At 46.2% G+C, this 26,687-nt stretch overlaps 1 protein-coding gene across 1 annotated transcript in view; it reads right to left on the reverse strand.

Annotated features, from left to right (window-relative positions):
* Positions 1-1,402: 1,402 nt before the first annotated feature.
* LOC119374894 (uncharacterized) overlaps positions 1,403-26,687 on the reverse strand; it is a 29,144-nt gene continuing 3,859 nt past the window's right edge. The window contains exon 2 of the mRNA XM_049411072.1: positions 1,403-2,348. Coding sequence (XP_049267029.1) covers positions 1,403-2,348 — 946 coding nt within the window. The remainder of the gene's footprint in view (positions 2,349-26,687) is intronic.

Raw genomic sequence — 26,687 nt, forward strand, 5'->3', positions numbered from 1 at the left:
GCCGCGGCGGTCGCATTTCGATGGAGGCAAAATGCTAGATGCCCGTGTTCTGTGCGATCTCGGTACACGTTAAAGAATACCCGATGGTCAAATTTTCCGGAGGCCCTTCGCTAAGGCGTCCCTCATAATCATATCGTGGTAATGGCGCATAAAACCCCAACAATTAATATTATTATCACTTTCCTTGCATGTCAACGTGTGTGTTCGCGGTTGCTGTGTTGGCTGCGACTCTGTATCACCTGTGGCACATACCCGCATAACATTAACTCTAGTTTACTGGTATGCGCCACACGTGACTGAGAGAAAGGGTTTCATGACGTAGGCGACTGGTATTTCGCGTTATTCGTGTCATGACCAGTGAATCGTGTTCAACATACACTGATCCCCTGCTATGCCAATTTTGGTATATTACAAGTTATGGAGACGACCAGGAGAGCGCCCAGACGTAGGCGGCTAGATAGATAGAGAGATACGTAGATAGAAACGGCCAAAGTGCCTGAGTTTCGCTAAGAAATGCTTCGCATTAGAGAAAAAAAAACCCAGGGCTGCGCTGGAACCGCAGCACAGTCATAGCGAAAGCTGGAAGAGCGGCGTTTCTAAAGCACCGTTGTAACCTCTCTTGGGGCTACTAATACAAGTACACTAGCAAGGTACCCACTATGCCACAAATCACAATTTTTGTGAAGTTCGAAAGCACCTACTAAGCCATTAATCGTCATTCTGCGGCGAAGCGAGGCACCAGCTACACGTTTGTAAGCATTATGTGCACTTTGTTGACGCGACGACTGATGACGATGAAGAATTATGGCTCAACCCTTTGTAATGGGTTGGAAGCTTGAAACGGCCCACCAGTTATGTAATTTGCATTAGGTGACGCCCGGTCGCTATGTCCCTCTCCCGCCATACTGTATAACATACGTTGACGTGGGAGAGAGAGGGCGGGGGCGAAGAACTTTACTGAGACCCCGAGGAAATGGATCATGCGATTATGGGCTTCCTTGGCAACTAATACAAGTGCACTTGCGAGGAACCCACTATGCTAAAAATAATTGCAATTTTTGAGAATTAGGAAAGCAGGCATTATGCCATTTTTCGTCACTCTACGGAGAGCCGTTTTACCTGCTAAATGCATATAACGCAATATGCGCACTTTGTTGATGCTGTGCCTGATGACGATGAAGAATTATGGCGGAGCCCTCTGTAATGGGTTGTAAGCATTCAACAACCTTCTCGTTGCGCAGTTCGCATTGTGTGACGCCTGGTTACAGGATTCGCGTTGTGCGACGCTTGGTGCTTATTTTACTCGTCTACCACGCTACATAGCATATGTTAATGTGGTTCCTTCCCGATATGAAGCCTGTATAGGACCTTTTTGCAAAGCAGTTTCAAGCACCGGCATGGCTCAGAGGCTTTCCTTTTGTGTCAATACTGACTCATGTGCAGGTACTGCTTCCTTCTCTCCGCTGTCTGTCACATCTACGGTGTTTGACGCTTGTTTAGAGTTCTCCGCTCCAGCACAGTCACTAGCTGCGTCCTTGTCAACAGCACAGGGCTCAGCGACGGCAGCATGTGGAAGGTCTCCCGTTGCATCGAGGACTTCCGTAGCGTCCATGATATGTTCTGGAAACGAATCTTCAGGTGGTCGCATGCGATGTCGTAATTTATTGGCATACGTCGCCACACATTCTTCAGCCGTGTGTCCAAACCGCCGACAATCTTCGCAGCGTGGTGTCCTGCAGTGTCGACGAATATGTCCTACTTTGTTGCAACGAAGGCATAAAGGTGGCCTGCCGGGAATCAGCACTAGGCTTTGTAGACCACAAACTGAGAGCAGATGTGGGATGTCGGAGACACAGACTCCGTCACCAAGTGCCAGTACAACGTCTCGGTTAAGGGTCCTCATCTGTTCCATTTCTGACACCCTCCAAGTTTCCGCTGAAATCGACTTGATCTTTCCGAAAGGCTGAAAGGCTTCGTGCACATAAATATCTTCCAGGCGTTCAGGGAGCCATAACAGCTTCATTTTAACTTCCGTGGGTTCAGGGTCTATAACGACGCATCTTCGTCCTCGAACAAATAATTCACCACAGGTTACTATCTTCACTTTAGATAGCGCAGTCCTGCAAGTCACCATCCAGACATGTGACATTTGAAATTGCCCGATCGAGGTTATATCAGCAAGGTCTATGATATTCCGGAGGGCATCTCGAAAGTCCTGCGCTCGGTATGGGCGGCCAGCAAGGTCTGCATGCAGGAAAACGGAGTCAGCGACGAGCTTACCAGTTGGAAGACGGGGCAGGACGATACGGTAGTCATTACTGCTGGTAGAAACCTGGGCAGTACCTCGGCTTGAAGCCGATTGATGGAAAGCCCCAGCAGTAATGCTGATGTAGAAACGCCACGTGAGAAGCTAACTAGTGCCGATGTGCGAGAATCCGTCGATGTTTCTATAAGTAAGCGCCCTGCATCGTCAAACCCTGAGACGAGTGAGGAAAGTGACTCGGCGGTTGGCCCAAGACAACCACGACGTCGGAGATCATCAAAGCATGCAGGAAAGTGCAGACGTTCAAGATCAAGGAGGCCTGGCGGCGGTAACGGGGAGCATTCGCGCGCCCCTTCCCCACCAGACCGGCGTATGCAGCTCTGATAAAAGTGTAGACACCATGGCGCTGCCTCAGAAAGTCACTTTTGCAACGATCAACGTATGTGGACTTCGATCCAAGCAGAAGCAGGTGCAGCTCCGCCGGTTGCTGTTCAGCCATCACCTTGACTTCGTCGCCGTTCAAGAAACGAAGATCGAGAGTGAAGTGGACACGGAGAGGGCCTTGCGGCCATATCTCTCCGTATTTGATGTAATTGTTTCGCACGCTGTAGGCCTATCGGCGGGCTGCCTTTTGTTTCTTAGGAAGAGTTTACCGTATTCTTCTGTTGCCTATAATGTTGACGCAGAGGGGCGGCTTATACAATGCGACTTTATGTTGTATGGGTTGCCGTGGCGCCTAATCAATGTATATGCCTTCAATGATGCACCGCGGCGCACTAATTTCTTTGAAAGCTTGGCCACTTTGCTAGATCCTGACCGTAACATTCTGCTCATGGGTGATTTCAACTGTGTTTGCAGTCCGTGTGATCGTACTGGGTTTAGCCGCAGCGATAAGAGTGCTCAAGTGCTATCTCTGATAGTTCAAAATGCGGGACTTGTTGACATAAGAGCACTGAATAGATTACCCTCATATACACATGCACAGGGTAGTACTCACACTAGAATTGATCGCATTTATGTTTCAGCGCCTCTTATTTCTCGCGACCTGTCATGCAAAACGGAGCCTATTTCGTTCTCAGATCACTGCATTGTTGTGGGGCAGATTGGTCATAACACTCGATCATATTTCAGACCGCAGTGGGCACTCTGGAAACTCAACTCTTCAATTGTGAGTGACCAGGAATTTACTGCTCGCGTGCACGTAGCCCTGAGGAGTTGCTTGTCGGCTGACATGCCTTTGTTTGCCTCTTGGGAATTTTTCAAACAAGAAGTTCGGACAGTAGCTATCGAAATCGGATCAGTGCGGGGTTTTTACAGAAGGTTAGAACAAAAGATGTTGCTAAAGAATCTTCAAAACTTATATGAATTTGAATGTGAGGCGCCTGGTTGTTACACAGACGAAATCGCTAATGCCAAATGCGCACTCCAGAGGTACGACACCTTACGCTACAGAGGTGCCCGTGTTCGATCACGCAATACTCGTACCTTGCATTCAGAGGAACCCACACGTCAAGCCTTACTCGATGAATACCGCAACGCAAAAAGCAAATTTATACCAGATTTATATTCGCAAGGGTCATTGGTAACTAATACAAGTGAAATCATGACAGAATTTGAAGCTTATTACACAGCATTGTTCAGCGATGCCTATGAAAAACAGAATGAAGATCTAGTAACGCAGTTTCTGTCATTTGTGACTCCTTTATCGGACGAAGAGTGTGAGTCTATTAGTGGGCCTATCACTTTGAAAGAAATAGAACTCGCCGTTGACCAGTTACCGATGTCGAAAACGCCAGGACCCGACGGGATGTCGGGCGAGTTTTACAAAACCTTTAAATCCTTACTGTGCCCGGTACTGCTGGACATTTTCACGCAGAGTTTGAATCTGGGGACCCTTCCTCAATCTTTTACAAGAAGCCACACCGTCCTAATTCCGAAATACTCAGATAGAGAAAAGCTTCGTCATGTTGACGGCTACAGACCGATTACACTGTGTAACGTTGACTATAAAATTTTTGCAAAAATACTATCAAACAGACTACAATTTTCAATGTCAATTCTTATTGGCGCCCACCAGACTTGCGGCCTGAAAGGTCGTTCAATACAAACCAACATACACATTGCCCGCACAGTATTGGAACATTCTTCCCACTCGTATGACCAACTGGCAATATTACAAGTGGATTTAGCGAAGGCGTTTGATCGGGTTCGTCATTCCTTTCTATTTTCTCTTCTAGAACATGCTAACATTGGTTCCACTATATTCAAAGGTATAAAACTATGCTACAGGGATTGTTCAACTAGTTTGATTGTTAATGGCCACCTGTCAAAACCTGTGTCGATTCACTCTTCTGTGAAGCAAGGCTGTCCGTTGTCGCCACTGCTTTTTGCCCTCTATTTGGAACCACTGTGCTTAAGCGTGATTCGATCTTGCAATGTTCGTGGTTTCAGTGTTTACGGAATTGAGGTGAAAGTATCAGCGTATGCGGATGACCTGGCGTTCTTTTGTACAGACATTTCCAGTATAAAAACAGTGGTGTCCACTATTCGGGAATTCGGAACCATTTCTGGTGCACGAATGAACTTTGCTAAAAGTTTAGGACTGTGGTTTGGCCCCTGGGCTTATAAATCAACGAATTTCGAGGGTATTGCATGGTCTTGTGTGCCACCGAAATACCTTGGCGTTCCATTGGATGCATATAAGTCAAGCGCACATTATTGGAAAGAACGTGTACCCAGCCTAAAGCGTTACGCCCAGACGTTTATTCCCCATAACCTCTCAATTTTTGGCAGAGCTAAAGCATGCAATCTATTCCTGGCAACAAAATTATTCTACGTACTACAAATACTACATTGTTCCAGGGTTTACATTCAGAAGTTTCACCGAACCTTTGCTACCTTTATTTGGTCATCAAGTTACGAGCCGATGAGGCGTGACAATGTTTTTAGACCAGTTTGCGCAGGTGGTCTTGGGTTGGTGCATCTCTTTATTAAACAATTGGTATCCCGTTTTTTCTACTTTCGGGACTGCGATCATCCGCTACTTCGAACATTTTTACAAGTGAATCTCGTCGATGTTTTACCAAGTTTAGTGGTATCTGCTAATTGTGCCTCGCCTCCCTATTTGCACGGATTCATGCGTGAAGTGTATGAATCAGTGCGGTTTTTGACAGTAAGATTCTCTAACGACTATTTATTCTCTAGTTCACGAAAAGATCTATATAATGCCGTATTAGATATGTTGTTTCCTGCACCTTTGTACCGCTCACTATATGCTGGATTGCCTGGACACGACGTGCTCGTGCGTGTGAAGAAAATGCCTATTTCACCAACATCCAAGACATTCTTCTACAAAGTGCATACACAGACGCTGCCTGTGAAGACCTGGTTAAGCAGCAAAGGCATCTTTGTATCTTCAGTTAACTGTCGCCTCTGTGAAGTTCCGGAAACTATAGAACATTGCTTCATCAGCTGTAAAGACGCCATACTCTTCTGGGACGTTCTACAAAGGGCTTTTAAAAAACAACTCGATTTAAATTCGTATAGCATACGTTATCTCATGCCACCCAAAAGCCATTCTATGCCTGTTGACATGCTATTACTAATGGGTATGCACAGTTTATGGAAAACTCGCATGTTAGACAGGCATGCGGAACCCATGGTATCATCGCGGTTGCATCTCATTCAAATGGTTCTTCAGCTAAAAGACTTTTACGAACAATTCGAGTTTCAACCGGACTGGTATCCACTCTTCATGAAATGTATAGCTTTAATACCATTTTAGGACTTCTGTGTAACGCTTGTACGCTGGTAGAGGCCGCCTTGAGTATTTTGTTCGCTATGTATGCTAATTACACACATTTGTAATAAATACCATGAAAGAAAAAAAAACGGCATGGCTCAGAGGTTGAATACTGGGCTCCCACGCAGAGGGCCCAGGTTCGAACCTCGTTCCATCCTGGAATTTTTTTCTTATTTCGTTTTTTTTCCTTATTTCGAGCAATAGTGGTTACGGACACCGGCGGCGGCGGCGGCGGCGACGGCGGACAACTACGGCGCCAAAAACGGCCGGTGAAATGATCTCATAACAGCTTTCGCTGTAAAAGAAAGCAGTAGATATATAGCTTGCTGGAGATGGTCGCATATGAGCCTCAGTATGCCTCAGCCATGGTAGCTGAGTCCGCCACCGGCCACGCCCAACTCTAGCCACAGCCAGCAGGGTCCGGGCCGCGCCCAGCCCCGAGCATCAACCACGGCACGCATTACGAACCATCACACGCGCACCTCGTCGTCGTCTCTTCGTTGCTGTGTCCCTCTGATGGCACTCCCATAAGCTGTATACAGAACGGTAAAAAGGGAGGAAAGCTAAGGGCACCAAAGTGTAGTGATGAATGTGAAAGTTGTGTACCCACAGGTATCGTGGGCGAGAAACGACTGCGGCATTCCGCAGGAAGCTCGCTCGATTTCGAATTCTAGTCGCCACGTGTCGACAGATGAGCGGCTGGGAATGACAAATGCGTGAGAGTGGAACACGGCCTGACGAACGCGATGCCCTGGCGAACGCACACTGGCGGACGCGACTCTTTGAGCGTAAATATCGCGACATTTTTCATCGGCTGAAGGCCAGATGTAGAAGGCAGAGGGAATGAAGAGGAATGGAATCTGGACAGAATGACGAATAGGGTTGCGATCGCAGCACTTCTGTGGTGGTGGTACATAGTGGTGTTGTTCCATAGCCTTTAAATGGCTCTAAACAGCTAGTAACAATTTCATTGTTTTTTTTTTTCTCTACCGTAACACAGAGGAACCTTTGCATGTCGCTCCTCCGGGCCTTGACAGTCATTTTACTGAAATCACACACACAAAGAAACACCGTTGGCGTGCAGTACGCCAAGCCCGCATCTGTGTTTTAATTCATCAATCATCTCTTATATATTACAAACTGCTCTAAATTCAAAACTGAAGGCACATCACAAGCAGTAATAAAAAAAAACTTTGACAAAGCCATTATTCACATGTCGTTGATTCTCAGCCGCGTGACAATTCTAATTTGTTAAGGCACGGCACAACTCGAGACCACTGAACAGAAAAAAAAGTGTAGGAACATAGAGGGAAATTCAGCCATAGTTATTTAAAAAAGGCAATGGCCATATAATTTTTTTAAAACTTTTTGACAGTGGCTTGTACACAGGAGTTTATTCCACAGGCAAGAATTACCTTGCTGACGAGCTTACATGTTTTGCTTTTTCATGGCGGCTAGGTTTCATCGTCCGAAACTCTTACACGCGTTATCGCTCGCCAGAAGCCGTGCCTGAATGTCCGGGAACCTTCTCGTATGTTTCCGTGTGTTCTGCTCACATTGCATATAGAAGTTCTTAGTTGAGTCCATTCTGGAACTTACGCGAGCGCTGGCGTTAAAGGTGAACTGTACTATAACGCATGTCGACGCACAACGTTGTGTTCGCCGCTATCGTCTTACTGTGAGTGTTACTTTTACTGCTCGACAGAGGTTTCCCCGCGGCAGTATTCAGTCTTTACGGATTTGACTGCTGCGGTCTTCATCGCTACAACCACGTGACATCTGTGAAGGTGCCTGTCTGTTCACCTACCGGATGCCTCCTACAAGCTGTGGACAAAGCCCACGCTGTGATGAAGACACCCGGGCCATCATGGATAACAGCGCTAGCCTCAGGCTACAGGGATTGCTTTTGCGCTACTAACACCTACACGGTGAGACAAGAGCCTCAATGTAGGACGAAGCGTAGTCGGCAACGGTAGTGATGGAGCTGCCCAGCTCACAGCCGAACTTCTGCGGGTCGTCTTTGAAGACCCGTAAGGTGGCTCGAAACAAAGCATTGTGTCGCCACCTTCGAAAATTGAGACCCGGAAGAGAAGCTACGTCACGCCTATTTCCACCTAGAAGACGCACCAAGGACCTTGCTAGGGACCTTAGTGTACACCACGAAACGGGGATTGTTTTCGTCCCCTGTTCCTAGACACATTCACAACCGCCGTCCCCAATGAAAGGGCGACAGTTTTGCTAGAGACACAGGTACAGCTGCCTAACGACAACGTGGCTATCTTCACTGAAGAGATCACCCATATTTTTCAAATCGCCGACGCCGCCACGTCTGAAGAAAACAGAACTGTGTTTCCTTATGCTAGGAGTGAAACGGGAACCTTTCGCTGGACGAATACATAGCCCGACCAAGACAATCGGCGAATTTTTCGCGAAGCCTCAACGATTGAGTACACACTTGAGATGGTAATATGCTTCGAACACCTTTAAAAAGATTCGCCGAAAAGGTAACAAGGGTGATTATTTTACGATGAAGGGCTACAAGTGAATAATTAACGCATTGAATTCACGCTAGACTCAGATGCTATGAAGAGTGACTGTGAACGCCTCAATAGTTTTGTTTAGACTGTAGATTGTTTGTTCGCCGCGCGAAAGTCAGGTTCCCTTTAATACTGCCGTGTTTATAATCGTCATTGCAATGCCACACACATTCGCCTAGCTACTGCTCAGCGCACAAACCCTGAACTTCCAACACTCCGAACTGCGAACTCCCTGCGCTTCCAAGAGGTCTTACTACCTGGCTGCGACTACACCCTCATTTACGACGTGCATACAGGTCAGCCTCGACCGTATGTCCCATAACAATCCCGACGGCAAGTTTTCGACGCTCTCTACTCCTTATCGCACCCAGGAGTACGAGCAACACAACGTCTCGTCACCTCCCGTTACCTGAGGCGGCGTATGAATGCCGACGTCCGTTGCTGGACGCGGTCGTGTATCCAGTGCCAGCGCGCCAAGGTCAAGAGACACCCCATGAGCTTGCCTGGTCATTTTCCACCACCAGGTGTCCGTTTTGGCCACGTTCACATCGACATTGTGGGTCCACTACCACCGTCCGCGAACCAGCGATACATACTCACGTGTATCGACCGATTTACACGCTAGCGGGAAGCAATGCCGCTAACCAGCATCACTGCAGAATCTGTTGCACAGGCTTTCGTGCACACCTGCCTTGCTCGTTACGGCGTGCCACTACGGCATTCTACTAGGCGCTCACAAAGAGGTAAAATTAAACAGGCAGTGCTCGTCAGCAGAGCTAGTTTGCGGCACGACATTTCGCGTACCCGGCGAGTTCTTTGCCTCAGAAGCCACATCTACTGAGGTACACTCTTACGCCGACCGCCTGCGAACTTCTGTGGCTACTGTTGTATCACCGCCGCTGCGTCATGAATGCAAGACCATTTATGCGAGCCCATCATGACTTCATACTAGCCACGTCTTCATCCGTCACGTTGCTACTCCTGCTTTAATACAAGCGCCTTACGGCAGTAGCATAACAGTCTTCAATCGCGATCCTAAGTACTTTAAAGTCTGGACGCGAAGAGACGACTTCTATAGAACGTTTGAATACAGTTCATATATACGCTGGCAACGCCATCAAAACACGATAAACCACTCGACGGCAATGCCATCATCGCTAGAAGGGGAGCCATGTAATGGACAGTGTGCTTTGGTTCCGCTAAAGGACGAAGACACCAAAAAGTTCGGACATCATGACATGATATCAGCTTAGTCACCCAGCTAATATAATTTAGAAGAACTCTTTCAAATGCGAAGCATTTCTTAGCTAATACAAAGCACTTTGAGCGTTTCTATCTATCTTTGAGCGTTTCTACCTAGTTTATATCTTACCAGGAATGGCGAGAACAGACATTGGTCATTTAAATGCGAGAGCGTAAAGAAAAAACCAACATAGACAGCGTTGGCGCGATGAATGCAAAGAACAAACAAATCAGGATTCCAACAAGAATTGAGCCGAAGTATTCTGCGTGGCATTCAGGTATTCTACCACAAAGCCCCGCCACATCTTGAGAATGCTTTGGAAAAATACCTCATGTAGGCATAGCGCAGCGTCAGTTGTGGTTGCAGTGCTGGCTATGGAACTTTAATGAAAAGCAATGAACATTACATATGTAATCCTATGAAACAGTTGCCCCGCCATGGTGGTCTATTGGTTATGGCGCTCGACAGCTGAAGCGAAGGTCGCGGGATCGAATATCGGCCGTGGCGGCTGCATTTTCGGTGGAGGCGAAAATGTTTGAGGCCCGTGTACTTAGATTTAGGTGCACGTTAAAGAACCCAAGGTGGTCGAAATTTCCGGAACCCTCAACTACGGCGTCTCTCATAATCATACCATGGTTTTCGGGCGTTAAGCCCCATATATCTTTATTTTTATCCTATGGCACAGTTGTCATGCCGGGTTAACTTCAATTGTGGTTCCACTGTTGGCTCCGCTTTCATAGTCTAATAAACATCATATTTGTGTTCCTATGATTCAGCAAGCTATATTCAAGTGTTGCTCGTCCCCTGAGGAATACGATAACGAAAGTTACGTAGGATATTCCCATCATCGCACAGTAAAGTGCACTTCGTTCTGATAATACTCCGGTCTGTGCTCTAAAGCGAGTGTGTGACGTTACGTCAGACTCTTTAAGTTACCCTTTAAACGCCAGCGTAATCGACGTTTCTGGTAAGGCTACGATGGGCACACAACCACTACGCTTAAAAAAACACATCGATCCACCTCGTAACGCTTGTCTCAAAGGCAAAAAATGCAGAGCAGATAACTGCGCTGACTGCTTCGCATGAAGCCAATTCCCACAAGGCGTGGCATCAGGGAAATTTTTTTCGTCAAGCCGTTTCTTCACACGGGAAGCACGTCTACAAAAATCTGAAATGTACAACAATCTATTTAGTTAGAGCAGTTTTTATGCATAACGATAGAGAGAGAGATAACAACTTTTCATGATGTTCCTGCAGACGTTAGCCTGGTTTATCGCCTGGCATGCTACTCGAGGTGTCGGCTGATGACAATTATATATACAATGACCCCATACACAAAGAAATAATACGTATAGTAACAAACACACATATATACACGAGAGTCATTCATAAAGTTTCGTTAAGGCAAGCAATCCTCAGAAACCCCAACAGTGATTGTGTATTGCGCATCGCACAAACGCTGCGTTGAAGCATATTTGCAGTAATTACACTTGCATCGTTGTTTTACAGAAGCGTGTTCAGTCAGAGTATAGCAACTAACCAACCGTGCTTCCAAACAATATGCATTGCGCACAATTTAGTGATTTGCACGTGCCTATAGAGGCAATATTCGGCACCATATTGGCAAGACTGGACAAAAAATTACCGTACCTAAAATTCGGAAGTTTCTGATAATATATATGGTTTCTACTGGAGCAACAGCAAGTTATGGCAAAAAAGCGCCAAGACCCTCAAGGCGTTTACTTTCCAGATTATGTTCCTTTCACCTACACGCCCTAGAGCGGGAATATCGCACATTCCTAAGTAATTCAAGAACAGAAGGCTAAAAATGATGAAGTTTGAAAACAAAAAGCCAGGAAGCAAACGTGGCAGCCATAGTCGTGGGATCTGTGAGGAGAAGATTTTTACTTTTTGTGCAAACTGAGCAAAATATGAAAAACGAAGAATGCTGCGAGGCATTTGAGTTCAGAGAATAGGAAACTAATCTCCCCACAAAACACCGAGTCTTTTGAAACGGCGCTCGAAGTTCTTGTGTCGCTGGCTTTATTTTTTGCGAAATCTCCCCTTTCGGAGAGTTAACTTTCCCGAGAACTTTTCAGCTGCGACGAAGCTCCGCTCAATGCCTCTTTCTTGGCTATACAGCGGGCACTCCGAACTCGAACACACGTCGACCGACTCTTCCAAATATAGCGCACAGTATACAGCAGAGCAGCGAGGGAGTACTTGAGTGCTCTGTGATTGCTCGGTCTCCCAAGCGGACACCAATTCGCTTTCCAGTGTTTGTCGCATTTGTCACAAAAACGCTTGCCCGAACGACTTTGGATCAGAAATACGAAGTGGAGGAAATCGAGCCCGCTTCATATCCGCAAACCAATGTTGTGGCATCTACGAATGAAGTGTAATGATATATGTCCCGTTCAACTATTTCTGAAGTGCAGCTGATTGAACGCGGAAGTGCTTTGTACGCATATGCCTGTGCTATCACGGACTGCAAGTGGCAGAGGTTTGTTAAATTAAGCCTATAAACTTATTTGCGTGTTTTGGAACTTGTTGCACGCTTTATACAATGGGACGGTCGCTATAACGGCGTTCTCTACATCCGCAGTTTGCATCACAGCCCCCCTTCCTTCACTCAGTGATAAATGGTTCAGACACGCGACACTCTGCGCGTAATGAGTGGGCCGTGTCTTGCGATGCGAAAATTGCTACAGACGCACTGTACCATTTTGGAATGTATATATGCGACGGCGCTCCTTCCCAACTTCCAGATTTAACCCGCGACGATTTAGACGACAGCGTGCAGGTCTGCGCCATGACGTGCCTTACGGTGCATGCCTCCAATTGCTACCATGTCACTGACTTCTTCTGATTGAAGATGTCATTGACGCTGTCGTTAGTCAGACTGAATAACAAGATTGAAGAGATTCCAAGGGGAAACTAGAAGCTGAAGACCGCAAGTGGAAACTGCAGTGACCAAAAGCAACGGGAGCAAGTACAGCAAGTGTAAGCAAGATCTGAAGTTGAGTTTGCTAGACAGCAAGAGTCCTCGGCAGCAGCAGCAGATGCAGCCACGGTTTACAAAACTTGGTTAGGTTCACAGGAAAGCTTCCCTTAACTTTTGTGACGTAGTTGTACGTACGCAAGGTACGTAAAGAAAACAGCGCTGATGGCAGTCACGTTGAAAAGCTTCAATAGACGCTTCAATAGCTTCAGTAGAGATGAAGAGCATCATTTTCTTCCGTAGCCTTTCGCGCTGTTTTTCTTGCAAACTTCTATCTACTCGCCTACCCACCTTCACATTCTATTGCGTGACCTACACTTACATCTCCCTTCCACGTATGCAAGGCAAAATCTATTCTTTGTCTTTGAAACATGAAACTGAAGCTTTATTCATTCCAACGTTCCATAATTTGGGATGCTGAGAGCGGGGGTCGAACAGCCTCTTCACGTGCTTGACAAGGACCACGACGACGTACAAAATGGCAGGGATAGGCAAGCGTACAGGGCAATAAAATCATAAAACAACGTACGGAGGAAAAAAATAACATATCTAGTTCAAATTGCATGGAATATAAACAGAAAATAGCGCAATAGCTTTTTTAAAAAAGAAAATACGCAAACCATCACCGCATTTAGAATTTCCAAAACCTGAGTGTCGTTTGTAATTACATAACAGAAATCTGGCAGCACAATATATATATATATATATATATATATATATATATATATATATATATATATATATATATATATATATATATATATATATATATAAAATATATATATATGTATATATATATATTTACACCAAAAGCAATTTATTTAAAATCGAGCAAAATAAATCGGCAAGACAATGTGCCAACTTTAATTCGATAATCACATAAAATTCAATGAAACCGTCAAAATGAAAACACAAATTATTCAACGACATATAAGCCAAAAACTATCTTTAGCAATATTTTCATATTGTTAGTTGACTGAGGTAAAACGGCAAGAGAAAGCGTAGCATTTCTTTGCCGTTTGAACATGTGTGAACATGTAATAATACCTGGTTCGCGCCATTGAATACATCTTTGCAGTGTTGCGCATTGAGAAATAATGGTGCAAGATATATATATATATATATATATATATATATATATATATATATATATATATATATATATATACACGCAGAATAAAAGGAGTCCCAGGATACCACCTTGGGGCACACCTGCTGAACTTCCTTGAAGTTGGAGGTGTGATTGTTGATCACCACCACCTGCTGTCGATATTTAAGTAAGATTCAAATAATGTTAGAAAGACGCCTCGGAAGCCGTAGTGCTTGCATTTCTGTTAAAGTGTAACATGATTTACGGAGTCGAAAGCCTTTGAGTAATTTATCAAGATACCAGTTGTGCCTAGTTCGCGTTCTAACGCATCTAATATGAATTGTTTCTGCTCTAGGAGTGCATGCTCGGTTGTGCGACCTTTCGTGAAACCGAATATCGAAGACGTGATGATATGGTGCTTATCTAAAATAGAAACCACACGTTTCTGAGTAAGTTTTTCAATACATTTTGATATATCACTGCTATTATATGTATAGGCCTGTAATTGTCTACCCTATTGAAAATTTATCCACCATGTGGGATGGTGGATTCCACCATCCACCATTATGGTGGATTATGGTGCTGTAAGATGGTGGCACATGGTGTATGCTGGATGCTGGCGTATGATGGATGCTGGGAATAGCGGAGCGTAAAACGGCTCTACAGCGTCGGGACCATCGTGATTAGCTGTTACACATAAGTAATTGTATAGAAGGCGATGTCAAAAGCATTAGTACAAAAAAAGAAAAAAGCCGTATAAAAAAAAAAAAAACTGCCGCCACCGAGAATTGAACGTGCGACCTTTGGATCTCTTGCCGAGTACTCTACCACTACGCCACGCTGACAGTTGCTTTGAGTTCTGCAAAATGACTACTCAACATACGAATACACCGTTTGGCTTCAGCTTTGTATGTCTCATACTGAACACAGACGCGATCTTCACATCCTACTAAACTTTGCATAGTTATTAAACGCGAAAAAACTGCTGCCGGTAACGAATGGCACGTCGATAATGGCAACAGCGCTAACTTTCTTGCAGAATTCACAGCGTAACACCAAAAAAAGTGTCAAGGGGACCGAGGAGCGGGTATAGTGAACCGAATGTTACAGCTAAGTTTAATTGCCGTTTCTCGCTTTTTCTAAAGGGCGACATGTGCAGAGGCTTTATGTCGACTCAAATCTCATTCGATAAATACGCGCGTACAGTTGATTGAGTATTGTGATGCTTTTTTTCGCGCAACCTACAGCGCAGCCGTGCCAGCGCACTGATCTGACGCTGTATCATTAGCTACAACTGCAGAACAGCTCGATCAAACGCAAGTGCAGTGCGCGGGAAAAATATGTCATCATATTGGTTCAGTAAGGCGTTCGAATTGACAAGTCTATGTTCTCGCATACGTGTCAGAGAAGCGCCGGCAAGTGCGACCGGTGGCGGTTGGTGAGCGGAGTCGTTTGCTGGAAGCGCGTCGCATCTATGCTGATCGCTTCTTGTGCGGACACCGTACACAAGAAAAAATGCTTCATTTAGGTTAGCCGATGCCACACCTGTGCTGTAAAGTCATTCGTACTCATCGGAATCGTGTTTCCTGAAACCCAGAAGTGCCGATATAACACGTAGACGGACTCGGTCGGTAAGCTATGCCTAACCTTTGGTGGCAATCATGGTGGTAGAATATGATGGTGGAAATGATACTTGGTCGGGCTTATCTCGACGCAGGCCGAAGGTAAAAGTTTGTGCATTTTAGCGTCGCACGCATTTTCACTGTTACCTTAAAGTGCCGCTGAGGTAAGTGAGTGTGCAAGAATTGCCAGAGTTGCGTTTCTAGCGTGACGGTATCAAGCGGCGGCTCTTTTCTGGTCTACCCGCTGGAAGGGCTCATTTACTTCTCGGCAACTGCGCGCCGATGTAACACAGATACTGTCGCTGTTCACACCGACACTTCTAGACTTGTAAGCATCACAATGGAGCAGCACATCGCGGATGTAAACCTGATAAGTACGTGCGTAAAATATAAACATTCACGGCTGCTGTGCTCCACAAATCTTGAGGCGGTTACGCCGCATGAATAAAAAAAAGCGTGCTGAAAAGCTTAATGATCGGCGTTGGCTTCTTTGAACTGTAAACATATTTTTCTACACATTGAACAGCGAAACATTAGAAGTGACAGTGATTTCACATCATGCCACCGTCATCCAGCTTTTTCACCAAGCCATCCACCAAAACACGTTTTGCTCGCCACCATCAGCCAGCATTTTCCACTAAACACCAAAAAAAGCTCGCCACCACCACCACCATCTGCCACCATTTTTCCACTCTCGCCACCATCAGCCAGCATTTTCCACTTAACACCAAAAGAAGCTCGCCACCACCACCACCATCTGCCAACATTTTTTCCACTCTCGCCATCATCAGCCATTATGACCACCACAGTTTCCACCACATCCACTATTGTTTCCACCTTGTCCACCAAGAATTCCAGCATCCACCAACCCACGATTTTCAATAGGGTAGTGAATTCTTATCTCCTGTCTTCTACAACACTATTACTTTCGCCACTTGTAATTCCTGTGGAAGGATTCCAGTTGAAAAAAATGAGGTTGAAGATATATTCCAATAAACCAGCAATGAGATGTAGGACGTGTTTATTGGGTCTAATCTGGATGTCGCATGCGTCACAACATGTGCTGTCTTTTATAGATGAGAAAGCGTGAGCACTTTCGCTGGCTGCTGTCGGTGCCCAAAACGCACTCTCTGGGGTACTGTCCAATACATATACAGTACAAGCTGGATTGTGCGCTTGCTTTGTTAAGGACACAAAATAATCATCGAACACGTTCGCTAAATCAGCACTGCGAATAGTGTCACAATCTACCACAAGCTCAGTGGGTCTGAAGTTGTTATCGTCACGGCCAAGAAATTCATTTAGTATTGACCAAGCTAGCTCCGATTTGTTCATTACATCACTGTTGTACGTGCTGTTTAGGTACTTTCGCTTTTCATGACGCAGCATTCTGTCAACTATGTTTCTTTGCTCTTTGAAACGTCTTAGCGTGTCTTCATCTTTATTTGAAAAAAAAAAGTTCGAATAATTTATTTTTGCATTTTATTTCCTTGATGGAAGATTTAGTCGCCCAAGGTTTCTTAGCTCTGCGCTTAGCCATCAGTTCTTTGTACGGAAAGCATTTCTTTTAAACTCTGTTCTCTCTTCGCCCTTGAGTTATAGAGCCCGTGTCGTGTAAAATGTAGTTTCAGCCTCGACGTCATGGTCTGTGAGCGATAAATCCCGAGGGATGTAGAGAAAAAAGAAGTGCAGTGTTTGAGCTGGAATCAGGCCCACGCATTTTGCTTGACAGTTAAGTATCCCACGCCTTCGTGTCCAATGCATCAACTTTACGAATTGTTACACGACATGATAATTTCTTTCACGGTAATGGCGCTCGCCAACCTGAGTATACGCGATAAGCAAACCTTCAGTTCAAAACATTGCAAGAAAGCAAAGAATACATCACTTATTTGATTTACCTGCTTACTTGAAGACCGTTAAGAGTTTTTTTATGCCTGCCCATCCAGGAACACACAGCTTCTATACTGTAGAGGAAACTCTGAGTGATTTACGGCATCTTTCCGCGACAAAACTTTACTGCGCGCTTTGCAGCAAAGCGCAAAGTTAGGGGATGTTTTATTAGCATTGCCTGTCGCTAACTTCCAGACGCCCCCATGGTACGTTCGTTCAAATCCCAGCGGCAAGCAGGCGCTTAGCGCACCCCAGGAGGACAAAAAACACGACAATATATTGGCAAGGTGCCCCAGAGACGAGATTTTTTACGACGACCATAGGAAAAAAGTTCTTCCGCGTCATGGAAGGCGTCATGGCACTTTACCGTACGCAGGAAGCCATGCGCCACGCCACTTTTGGTTGGTGCGAGCTCTCAGAACACTTAATGATTTTGCTGTTCCAGCTTGGAATCCGGACGCGCCCGGAAGTCATGCGGAAACGTTCTCGTACTCTGGGGAGTGCTAAAAATGCGAAGGCCCCGGCAATGCTGCCTTAGGCGTAGCAGAGCTTTGATGCACGTGGTTCCCGCGGCACTACGACCGTTCCTGTTCGTAAATATGTGCGGCAGAAACAGCGAAAATAATGAGAGGTACCTCTTCACCTTTTTCTGAAGTACAATTGTTTCGCTGTCAGGTGTCTTCAAAGTTATTTAAGCGTGTTGTCGACACGTTCCCATTGGAGGAAACGATATCCATGCAACATGCGTGCTGCTCATGATGCTCGACATTGGTATTCCAAGTTTGAAGTGAACGACAGCGCATAAAAGAAGCACGAAGAAAAAACGAACGGCGACACCAGCGCTGGTGTCGTCTTGCGTTCTCTCTTCGTCCGCGTTTTACGAGCTGTTGTACACATAAAACTACGCCCCACCAACTAGCCCAACGTCGTACCCTTTTGTTGTATAATGGGACAAATCCAGAAGGCTATCTGATTCCTGAATATTGTCTCCCATTGAATGGTCGCCTAGTAATATGTCCGCGATCACAATTCAAGCGCACGTTTTTTGTCGGAATGCGACCGCATTCAATGTACGTTATTACTGTCTCACATCACGTGGCGCAGCGCAGAGAGGCGAGTTCAAGCGACAACGCAGGCCCAGCAGAGTTGGAGTCATGCATAACCCAGTGAGCAGAGATACGACACATTTGTCGTATCTTTGCTGTAAGATGTGACGTGGGAGTGCGCAGCAAGACAACAAGAGGCAAACTCTACAATGGTATGCATTTACACTAGGGAGCCGTGGGAGATCATCCTCGCTGGGCCAGGGCAGGAGGCCCAAAGAGTATTGATGCACAACTATCGGTAAGTTGACTATCGATAGTGTAAAGAAACTATCGATAGTGCCACTATCGATCAACTATCGATAGTATTATCGATAGTGCCATCGACAGTATTATTACAAATAATACTATCGAGGGTGCCATCACTGATTATGCTGCTGCTGGCCGTTGATAGTGTCGAAACATTTGCGATACCTAACTATCAGCAATATTGAGTTCTCTTAATCTATCAGCAATTGTTTGGCGAAAGAAATAAAAATATTTCCGCCGGGAAAATACCGGGATATGTACATCGATAAAGTGACATTCAAAAGTGACCAGTTACAACTTACGGTTAACAAACTTAGTTCTTCATATTTTAACAGTGAATCTGTTCAGCAGATCGATCCTTGCGAGTCGATCGCAGAGACCTATCATCTTAACGGGTATGTGCCACTGTGCGGCTACCTGGGAATGAGTACAGAGAGACGGAAAGAAACAGAGAGACGGAAAGAAATACAAAAGAAAAGAGGAACAGAAAAATTCTTGCAAAAAAAATTCTTCACGAGCCGGATTTGAACCCGCGTACCCTCGCTCCGAAGGCCAGCGTCCTGACCACTCGGCTATCCAGGCACGCTAGCAGAGCAGAGCATTGGACTGTGTAATATAACGTAGCAACGGGGTGGGAAAGGGAAGTGAGTGTGAGGTGGAGAGATGTGATGGTGATGAGGGGGAAAGGAGGAGGGGAGAGAGTAATGCGTGGCACAGAAAGAATGAGAAAGAAATAAAAAGAGGGAAAGAAATTCAGAAGAAGAGGGACGGAGAGAACATCAACGTAAGAGAGAGAAATAAGCAGAGTGAGAAAAAAGATAGAAAGAAAGGGCAAGCAAACCTTGCGTCGTCTAGCGACAAGATACGCACCACCAGGCCAAGATGCGCATGCGCAGTATCTAAGCCACGCCCACCGACCGAGACATCGCGCGCAACCTCCGGTCTATAGTGCATAGTCTGGCTGCGTATTCCCGAGGAGGAAGCAGCACATATCGAAGCTAAACATATCAGTCGACGGGGAGTAGCGGCGGCGGGTGCCTGCTTCGCTGTGCCAAGCTTTCTTTCGAAGTCACAAAATGCAATATAAACATGAAGCAGCGCAGTTGCACCACATGTAACGGCTTCATTTCCGATAAAGCTGTAGAGTTCAACCTAATTATCATGTGTCAGACAAGCATTCTGATGACGGAACAAGAGCATGCCAACTTTCTTGCCGTAGCATGCTACTCCTGCTCCACCATTATACCACGCACTCGGGAACCAAATTTATGCTGCAATTAGTGTGCGCGTTTGATATTAGATGCGAAGCATCTTTTGGCGGAGTTCAATCCGGTGCTGGTGGTGGTGTGTGGCGTGACCACCCTTACTGCGCATGCGCAAACCGTCTCCACACACCTCCTCTCCTACGCTCCCCCTCTCGCGCTCGCGCGCCTGATTCTTTCCTGCGCAACGCCGCGAGGAGCGCCAGCGCACTCTCGCGCCTATCGACCACATTCCCCGCTCGCCCTGTGAAAATTAACGGCCAGGCTAGAGGGAAGACACGACGCGCGTAGCGTTCCTCTTCGCGTTCCACGACGTGAGGTCGGCAGCATGCCCAACGAACGTCAACGGAACTCGATCGTGCAAGTGCTCCGGCTTCGCATCACCTCATGTTCCCCTTTAGCGGGAGATGGTGTAATTTTCTTATGCTATGGATAGTACTATAGACGAATTCTACCGGACATACTTCACGAAAATGCGGTGGCGCTGTCGTCGGACGTTTAGTTTCGCGCGGTAGGCAAAAGCCGCTGTGCCAGCCGCAGTTGCTCCCGTGTTTTTGCTGGGGCGTGCGCTGTTTGCCGTCGTGCTACGAAGAAGAAACGGTGTACCGACGAGATGCGTTGCGGTTACTTACGCAGGGAGGCACAAACGAGGCGGAATACGGTTTTGTCCACTTTCTTTTTACGAAGACCGTCGCAAGAAATTGGTAGAAGCTGTTAAACATGAGAACCCGTCTGCGACGCCGACTCATCGGTAGCGTGACAAAAATGGAGCGGTTTGCGCGGGTCGTTTTATCTAAAGATAACGAGTAGCTTTGTCAAATGTGCGCCATTGTAATGTCCCGCACAACTTTCTTTCGCGTAACCCTTGTGTGGAGCCACTGGAACCATGTTCACCTCAGAGCACAAATACGTAAGCGGTGTGGATAGCTTTGCAATCTCGTATGCGGAGAATTCATCGCGATTGAAAAATGTGGAAGTCAGAAGGGTAAGAATTAGCATTCGCGTGAACTAAAGCTGTAGCGCAGCAGCGTATGAAAGCACGACTTCGGCTATGCTTTTCCAAGTTGCATGCGCGGATGCGATGACACATGCAACACAGGTGCATTGGACAAGGCTCTTATGGCTGCGATACGCATTAAGACATTTCCAAGTCTGTCAGACTGCACAGGCAAACTGCAAGCGTGAAATGTTCCGAGTCTGTTTACGGGCTGTAGGCCTTCGCGTCCGCGACTTCAGCGTACGGCCAGAGCCGCGGGCCCGTACGCTGAAGTGATATGTAGCAGTTTCCTCCATGGCATGTAGCAACTGTTTATTACGTTCTCGCAGCTGTGTCGCCAATTAAGTCACCGAGATCGCCCTTCACGTTTGAATGAGTAACTGACCCGGCAACTTGTTTATGTGCGAGGATTTACCGTAACGATTATGGACCTGTTCGTAATTTTGCTCTGCGCATTCTCACACCGCAGCAAAGAGCGGCTTGCGGGGCTAGGAGGTCCGTTCTTAAATTAGTTAACAAATTGAAGTGTACACGTGTGACCACAGCAACGTCGATGGCATTTCGCGAATCAGTAACATTCGTGGCGTCAAGATACCTAATGTTATGGCGAGGTTAGCAGAGGTAGAGTTGCACGTCGACATAGCATTTATACGTTCATTTCAGAGTTTTTGTTGGCGCCACGAGAACTTCGTCTGTCGCGGCCGCCCGGCCGCCTCTTGTAAACACGCGCCCCGACACACGGTGCTTGGCTGTTGGCTGCTGCTGTGCTTGTTGTCATGTCGTCATAGAGGGCGGTAGCGAGCTTTGGGCTCGGAGGAGCCTACGCTTCGCGACGTCGCTATAAGCGCCTCAGTATGTCGACGGCGCCTACCGCTGTTTACAAACATGAAGTAGGTCTATTGAACTTATTATCAATAGCGATATCGATAGTTTTAACACGAAAGTGCTTTATCCGGTGTTCATAAAGACGTTCATGACGTATTGCTGTCACGGAAATACGTCAGCGAAATGCTCAAAATCAGATCAAACCCAAGGCATCCGAAGCTACATTAAAATGCACGAAATGGGCAATTACTTTAGAGAGAAGATGCGCCTTTTATGATGCACAAACGGAAAAATAATTACACAGCCCCACCTAAGCTTAACCACGCGCGAGATCTTCGGACTGAAAGCCTCATTCTACTTATAAATGAATGATTGACTGAATGTTTGTTTGATATTTAATACAACTTCAAGAAAGGTACAGGAGCAAAAAAGATTGAGAAACACTCGTTGAAGTGACTCCGTAGTGACTAGTATATTCGCACTTTTCATGATAAGGGTATATGAAGGCAGTCAACCCTCCGAGACCAAAAAAAATGCCGGTAAATCCGACTCGCAGCTGGACAACATGAAAGTACGAAAATCAAGGGCCCCAATGTAGAAGAGTAAGCGCCACACTCGGCCCCGATGATTATGGAAGCGGTAAAAAAACGGACTGCCGAGTTCCCGGGAAGCTCGCTCGATTTGGAATCCTAGCCGCCACGTGTCGACAGATAACCCGCTGGGAATGACAAATGTGTGAAAGCGGAACCCGGACTGGCGAACGCGATGGGCCATGGCGGCCCCGCTGAGTGTAAATCTGGCTGCATTTTTCATCGGATGAAGGCCAGAGATGGAGGGTGTAGGAAATAGAGAGGAAGAGTAAAAAATAAATCTAACATAGAGTGACGTATACGCACCCTTCGCTGGTGCTGTTCGGTATATTTCTGCAGTGTCATGGCTATGGGGGATGGTGGAATAAGTGGCACAACAGCAGTAAAAAAGATGAGCTTAGGATATACATCAATATTTGGTTTCAAGTGTCATGGTTCTACGCTTGTAAAAGCGAGGCACATTATTACAAACGCCACATCTTGCAAATCACGTCCTCGTACATGCACGAGAGTGTGGCTCGTTGTTCTCAATGGCGGTGGCTCCTGATGTCCGGCAACATTTCCCTAGGCGTTCCGCTGGCTTACGTTTTTAGGTATCAATTACTTCATCTTCGTTGCTCCTTTGGTGAGTTCTTTGCTCAGGTGACAGCATCGCGAGGTATATAAACGAAATATTTCTTAAGGAAAACCCTATTAGCTCTATTGACAAGTTTTCGCAAAACATTAAACGTTAGAGCAAGGATTTCCTCGTTGGCATAGGCTGAATTCAATATGACGTTTCATTTGGTAAACCTATTCTTTACTCTAATTCGTTGACACTGAAGATCACGCTTCTTGCCATATACTTATACAAATAGATACTTCAAGGTATGTATCTTATTTTAATGGCACACCAACCCTCCCTCTGTGTCACTGTCTTAGTTTGCGCTAAAAGGTTCTCAAGATGGAGACCAAACCGTCATAAGCATTCCCATACTCTTGCTGAATACTCTTCCAACAGTAATTGCTTCAAATATTCATTTCTCGCTCTAACAATTAAAAATTGGAACTCACTGAAACCTACACTAACCACCGAGTCATCCATAAACATGTTTACATATGCAATTGTAAGCAAATTGCTTACCTCACAAAGAGCACTAACGACATTACAACATGAATAAACCCACTAACCGATGAGCCTTTACCATCTACTAACACATAGTTTTTCTACGCTATTTCTATGAACGCAATATTTTAAGGGACATGTTCTTCGATTAATATGTTTCTCATAAAATTGTTTGAACAATGTGTTCAATAGTAATGTGTACTTGCTGATTCAACGCCATGTTTGCAAATGTATATCTTATCCCTTTGCAGTTGTTTTTAGCGATTACCTCGCCCATGATATTGTTACTAAAATCGTTTTATTGTGTGTTCTTCTATCGCAATGTATAATGTACCATTTTCTATGTCATTTTGACTTTTATTGGGATTTTAACCATATATGATTGTGTGTAAACATATATTATTTTAGCGTTAGCTACACTTGCCTAGCCGGAGCCGATTTCGCGTTTGTCATCATGAGCCGTGTTGCGCATGCGCGAGGATGAGTGCGGAGCCTGCATCTCACACGCTCTCCGCCACCGCCGCGCGCGGCTTTCCGCCTCACCGCTGCTGGTGGCAGAGAGCGGGAGAAGTGGCGTCGTAGCCGGCCAGACAGACTGGCGCCGGTGCGCGCGACTTGCCGCTGCTGCTCTGCGCATTCCAGAGGGGTGACGTCGTAGCCATGGCGCGCGCAGCTATTCGCCTTCGCTGTGCAGTCGCCGTCTGACAATGCGCTGGTGCCGCTTGATAGCGCCTCTGACTGGCGTTTGCTGGTGGGTAACGCCATGGAGAAGAACGAGTGCGCAACGGCGTAGAAGAGCCGAGAAGCTTATGTCATCGGATTCCGAAGGAGTTGTCTCGCAATTAGCGGTTCAGCGTACGAAGTATGAACAGAGGAAGGCTAAACGTGCTGCGGAGACACTTGAGGAAAGGGAGAAACGTCTAGCAAAGCGGCGTCGCCAGGATGCTGAGCGACGTGCTCGACCACCTCTCTAGCAGCAACAAGACGCCGTCAAGGCTCGCCGATCGACTGCCTATACTGTGAAACTTAGCGAAAGCGCCAGTGCGACTCGGATCTTCGAGACGGACTTCGTAAACAATCCGTTTGGATACGTGTGCGACGTGTGTGAAAGACTATGGCACATGAAACACTTGACGCCGCTAAATAGTGCCATGCGTGAAACGTTGAGTGTAGTGCCGGCGCCTGAGTGGGGTGAAACCGTGGCGCGGGTTTGTACAACGTGCAAGAACTTTCTTTTTTTTATTGGCGCCAGTATGCCCTACGGCATAAGTTAAATAAAAAGAAAGAGTTCAGTTTCGCGCAAGAACTTTCTCGTTATGCAGAACATTCCGCTCTTTAGCGTTACCAATGGATATCGTTACCCGGCCATGCCGCCAGGTCTACCGGTTCTGAACGATATGGCCGAATGTGTGTCATTGAAGCAGCAGTAAGCATGGCAATCAAGCTAATCCTAAACAATCTGGAAAGCTCAGAATAATCAGCTGACCTTTGCTAACGCTACGTATATCCTGGCATAGCCGAGCTAAGCCACTGCAAATTTCTTTTCACGTGCCTTCTCTGCTATAATCTCTGAGGAGATTGGCAGTGCTGTTAAATAAATAAATAAATAAATAAATAAATAAATAAATAAATAAATAAATAAATAAATAAATAAATAAATAAATACAGAACTCACTCAAGCGGTTTTGTCCTCCAAACCGAATAAACGCCTTTCATGAAGCTCCTGCTGTCGGTGTAAGTGTAATTTTGTACCAGTAACGAGAAGCAGCCTCCACGTTCCGGCAGGTGTATCTTTCATTCTTCTGCAGGAAAGGTAGAGTTGGTCTAGTTGGTTTGGGGCTCATTTTCAAACAGCGCAAAACAAAAACACACAGAAGAAGATTGAACAACACGAGCGCTGGTGTTGCATTCGTCTTCTTGACAGAGGCTACAAACGGTGAAAATCATTGGAACATTGGGCGCTCCATTTAAATACTCATTTGAAAACTTTTACGGCAAGTGAACGAACACTTGCATATTTGCACCCGTTTTCATGGATCAGTAAATGAAAACGGGTGCCCGTGCGTAAAATAATGAATTACAAGAAAGAGAGAAAGAGCAGAGGAAGGCAGGGAGGTTAACCAGAAGTTTGCATCCGGTATGCTACCCTGCACTGGGGAATAGGGAGTTGAAAGCGAGAGAGAGAAAATAAATAATAAGAAAAAAAAACAATCACAACGACACACACACAAGAGCGTTCCGCTCAGAGGCGCTCTGACAGGCCAGTGGATAACAGGAAGGCAAGTAGTGCTTGTAAAGCCTTCTTCTGCGAAGTTATGTCCGGACGATGGCATAAAAGTCTTTCTTCTGATAGAGGCTGGTCGTCTAACTTGTCGAGAGCATGGCAAAGAGATTTTCTCTGTGTTCTATACTTCGGACAGTCACACAGAACATGCCGAATCGTTTCTTCGTCACCGCAGTGCTCACAGGCGGTGGTGTCTGCCATCCCTATGCGAAATACATACGCATGGGTAAACGCGACGCCCAGCCATAATCTACAGAGAACGGTATCGTCACCTCGGCGAAGTCTTGATGGCAGTCAAAGGCTTAACGTGGGATCAAAGGAGTGTAGTCGTGCATGCATGAAATGTGGCTCATTTCAATTTGACATGGTGCATTGGCGAGCGAGCATGCGGAGCATCTGAGCAGCGTCTGTCCTAGAAAGAGGTATCGACAGGTCGCGGTCCTCTGTATGGGCTGAACGGGCAGCTTGATCAGTCCGTTCATTGCCGATAATCCCACAGTGACTTGGTAGCCATTGAAATGTAATGCAGTGTCCTTTCTCGGTGAGGTGGTGGAACATCTCGGCAGTCTCAAATACCAACTGTTCGTGCGGACCGCGGCGTAAAGTCGACAGTAGAGACTGCAGTGCCGCCTTGGAGTCGCAGAAAATCGTCCACCTTTTTCTCATTTGGTCGTTAATGAAAAGCAGCGCGGCGCGAAGCGCTGTGAGCTCTGCTGCCCTCGATGTTGTTGGGTGAGCCGTCCTGAACTTGATAGTTGTGGCGATCGTTGGAATCACGACCGCCGCTGTTGAAGTGCTCGGTAGGACGGAGCCGTCGGTGT

This window comes from Rhipicephalus sanguineus, chromosome 11 (genome assembly GCF_013339695.2).
Source record: "Rhipicephalus sanguineus isolate Rsan-2018 chromosome 11, BIME_Rsan_1.4, whole genome shotgun sequence".
Taxonomy (NCBI): Eukaryota; Metazoa; Arthropoda; class Arachnida; order Ixodida; family Ixodidae; genus Rhipicephalus; species Rhipicephalus sanguineus.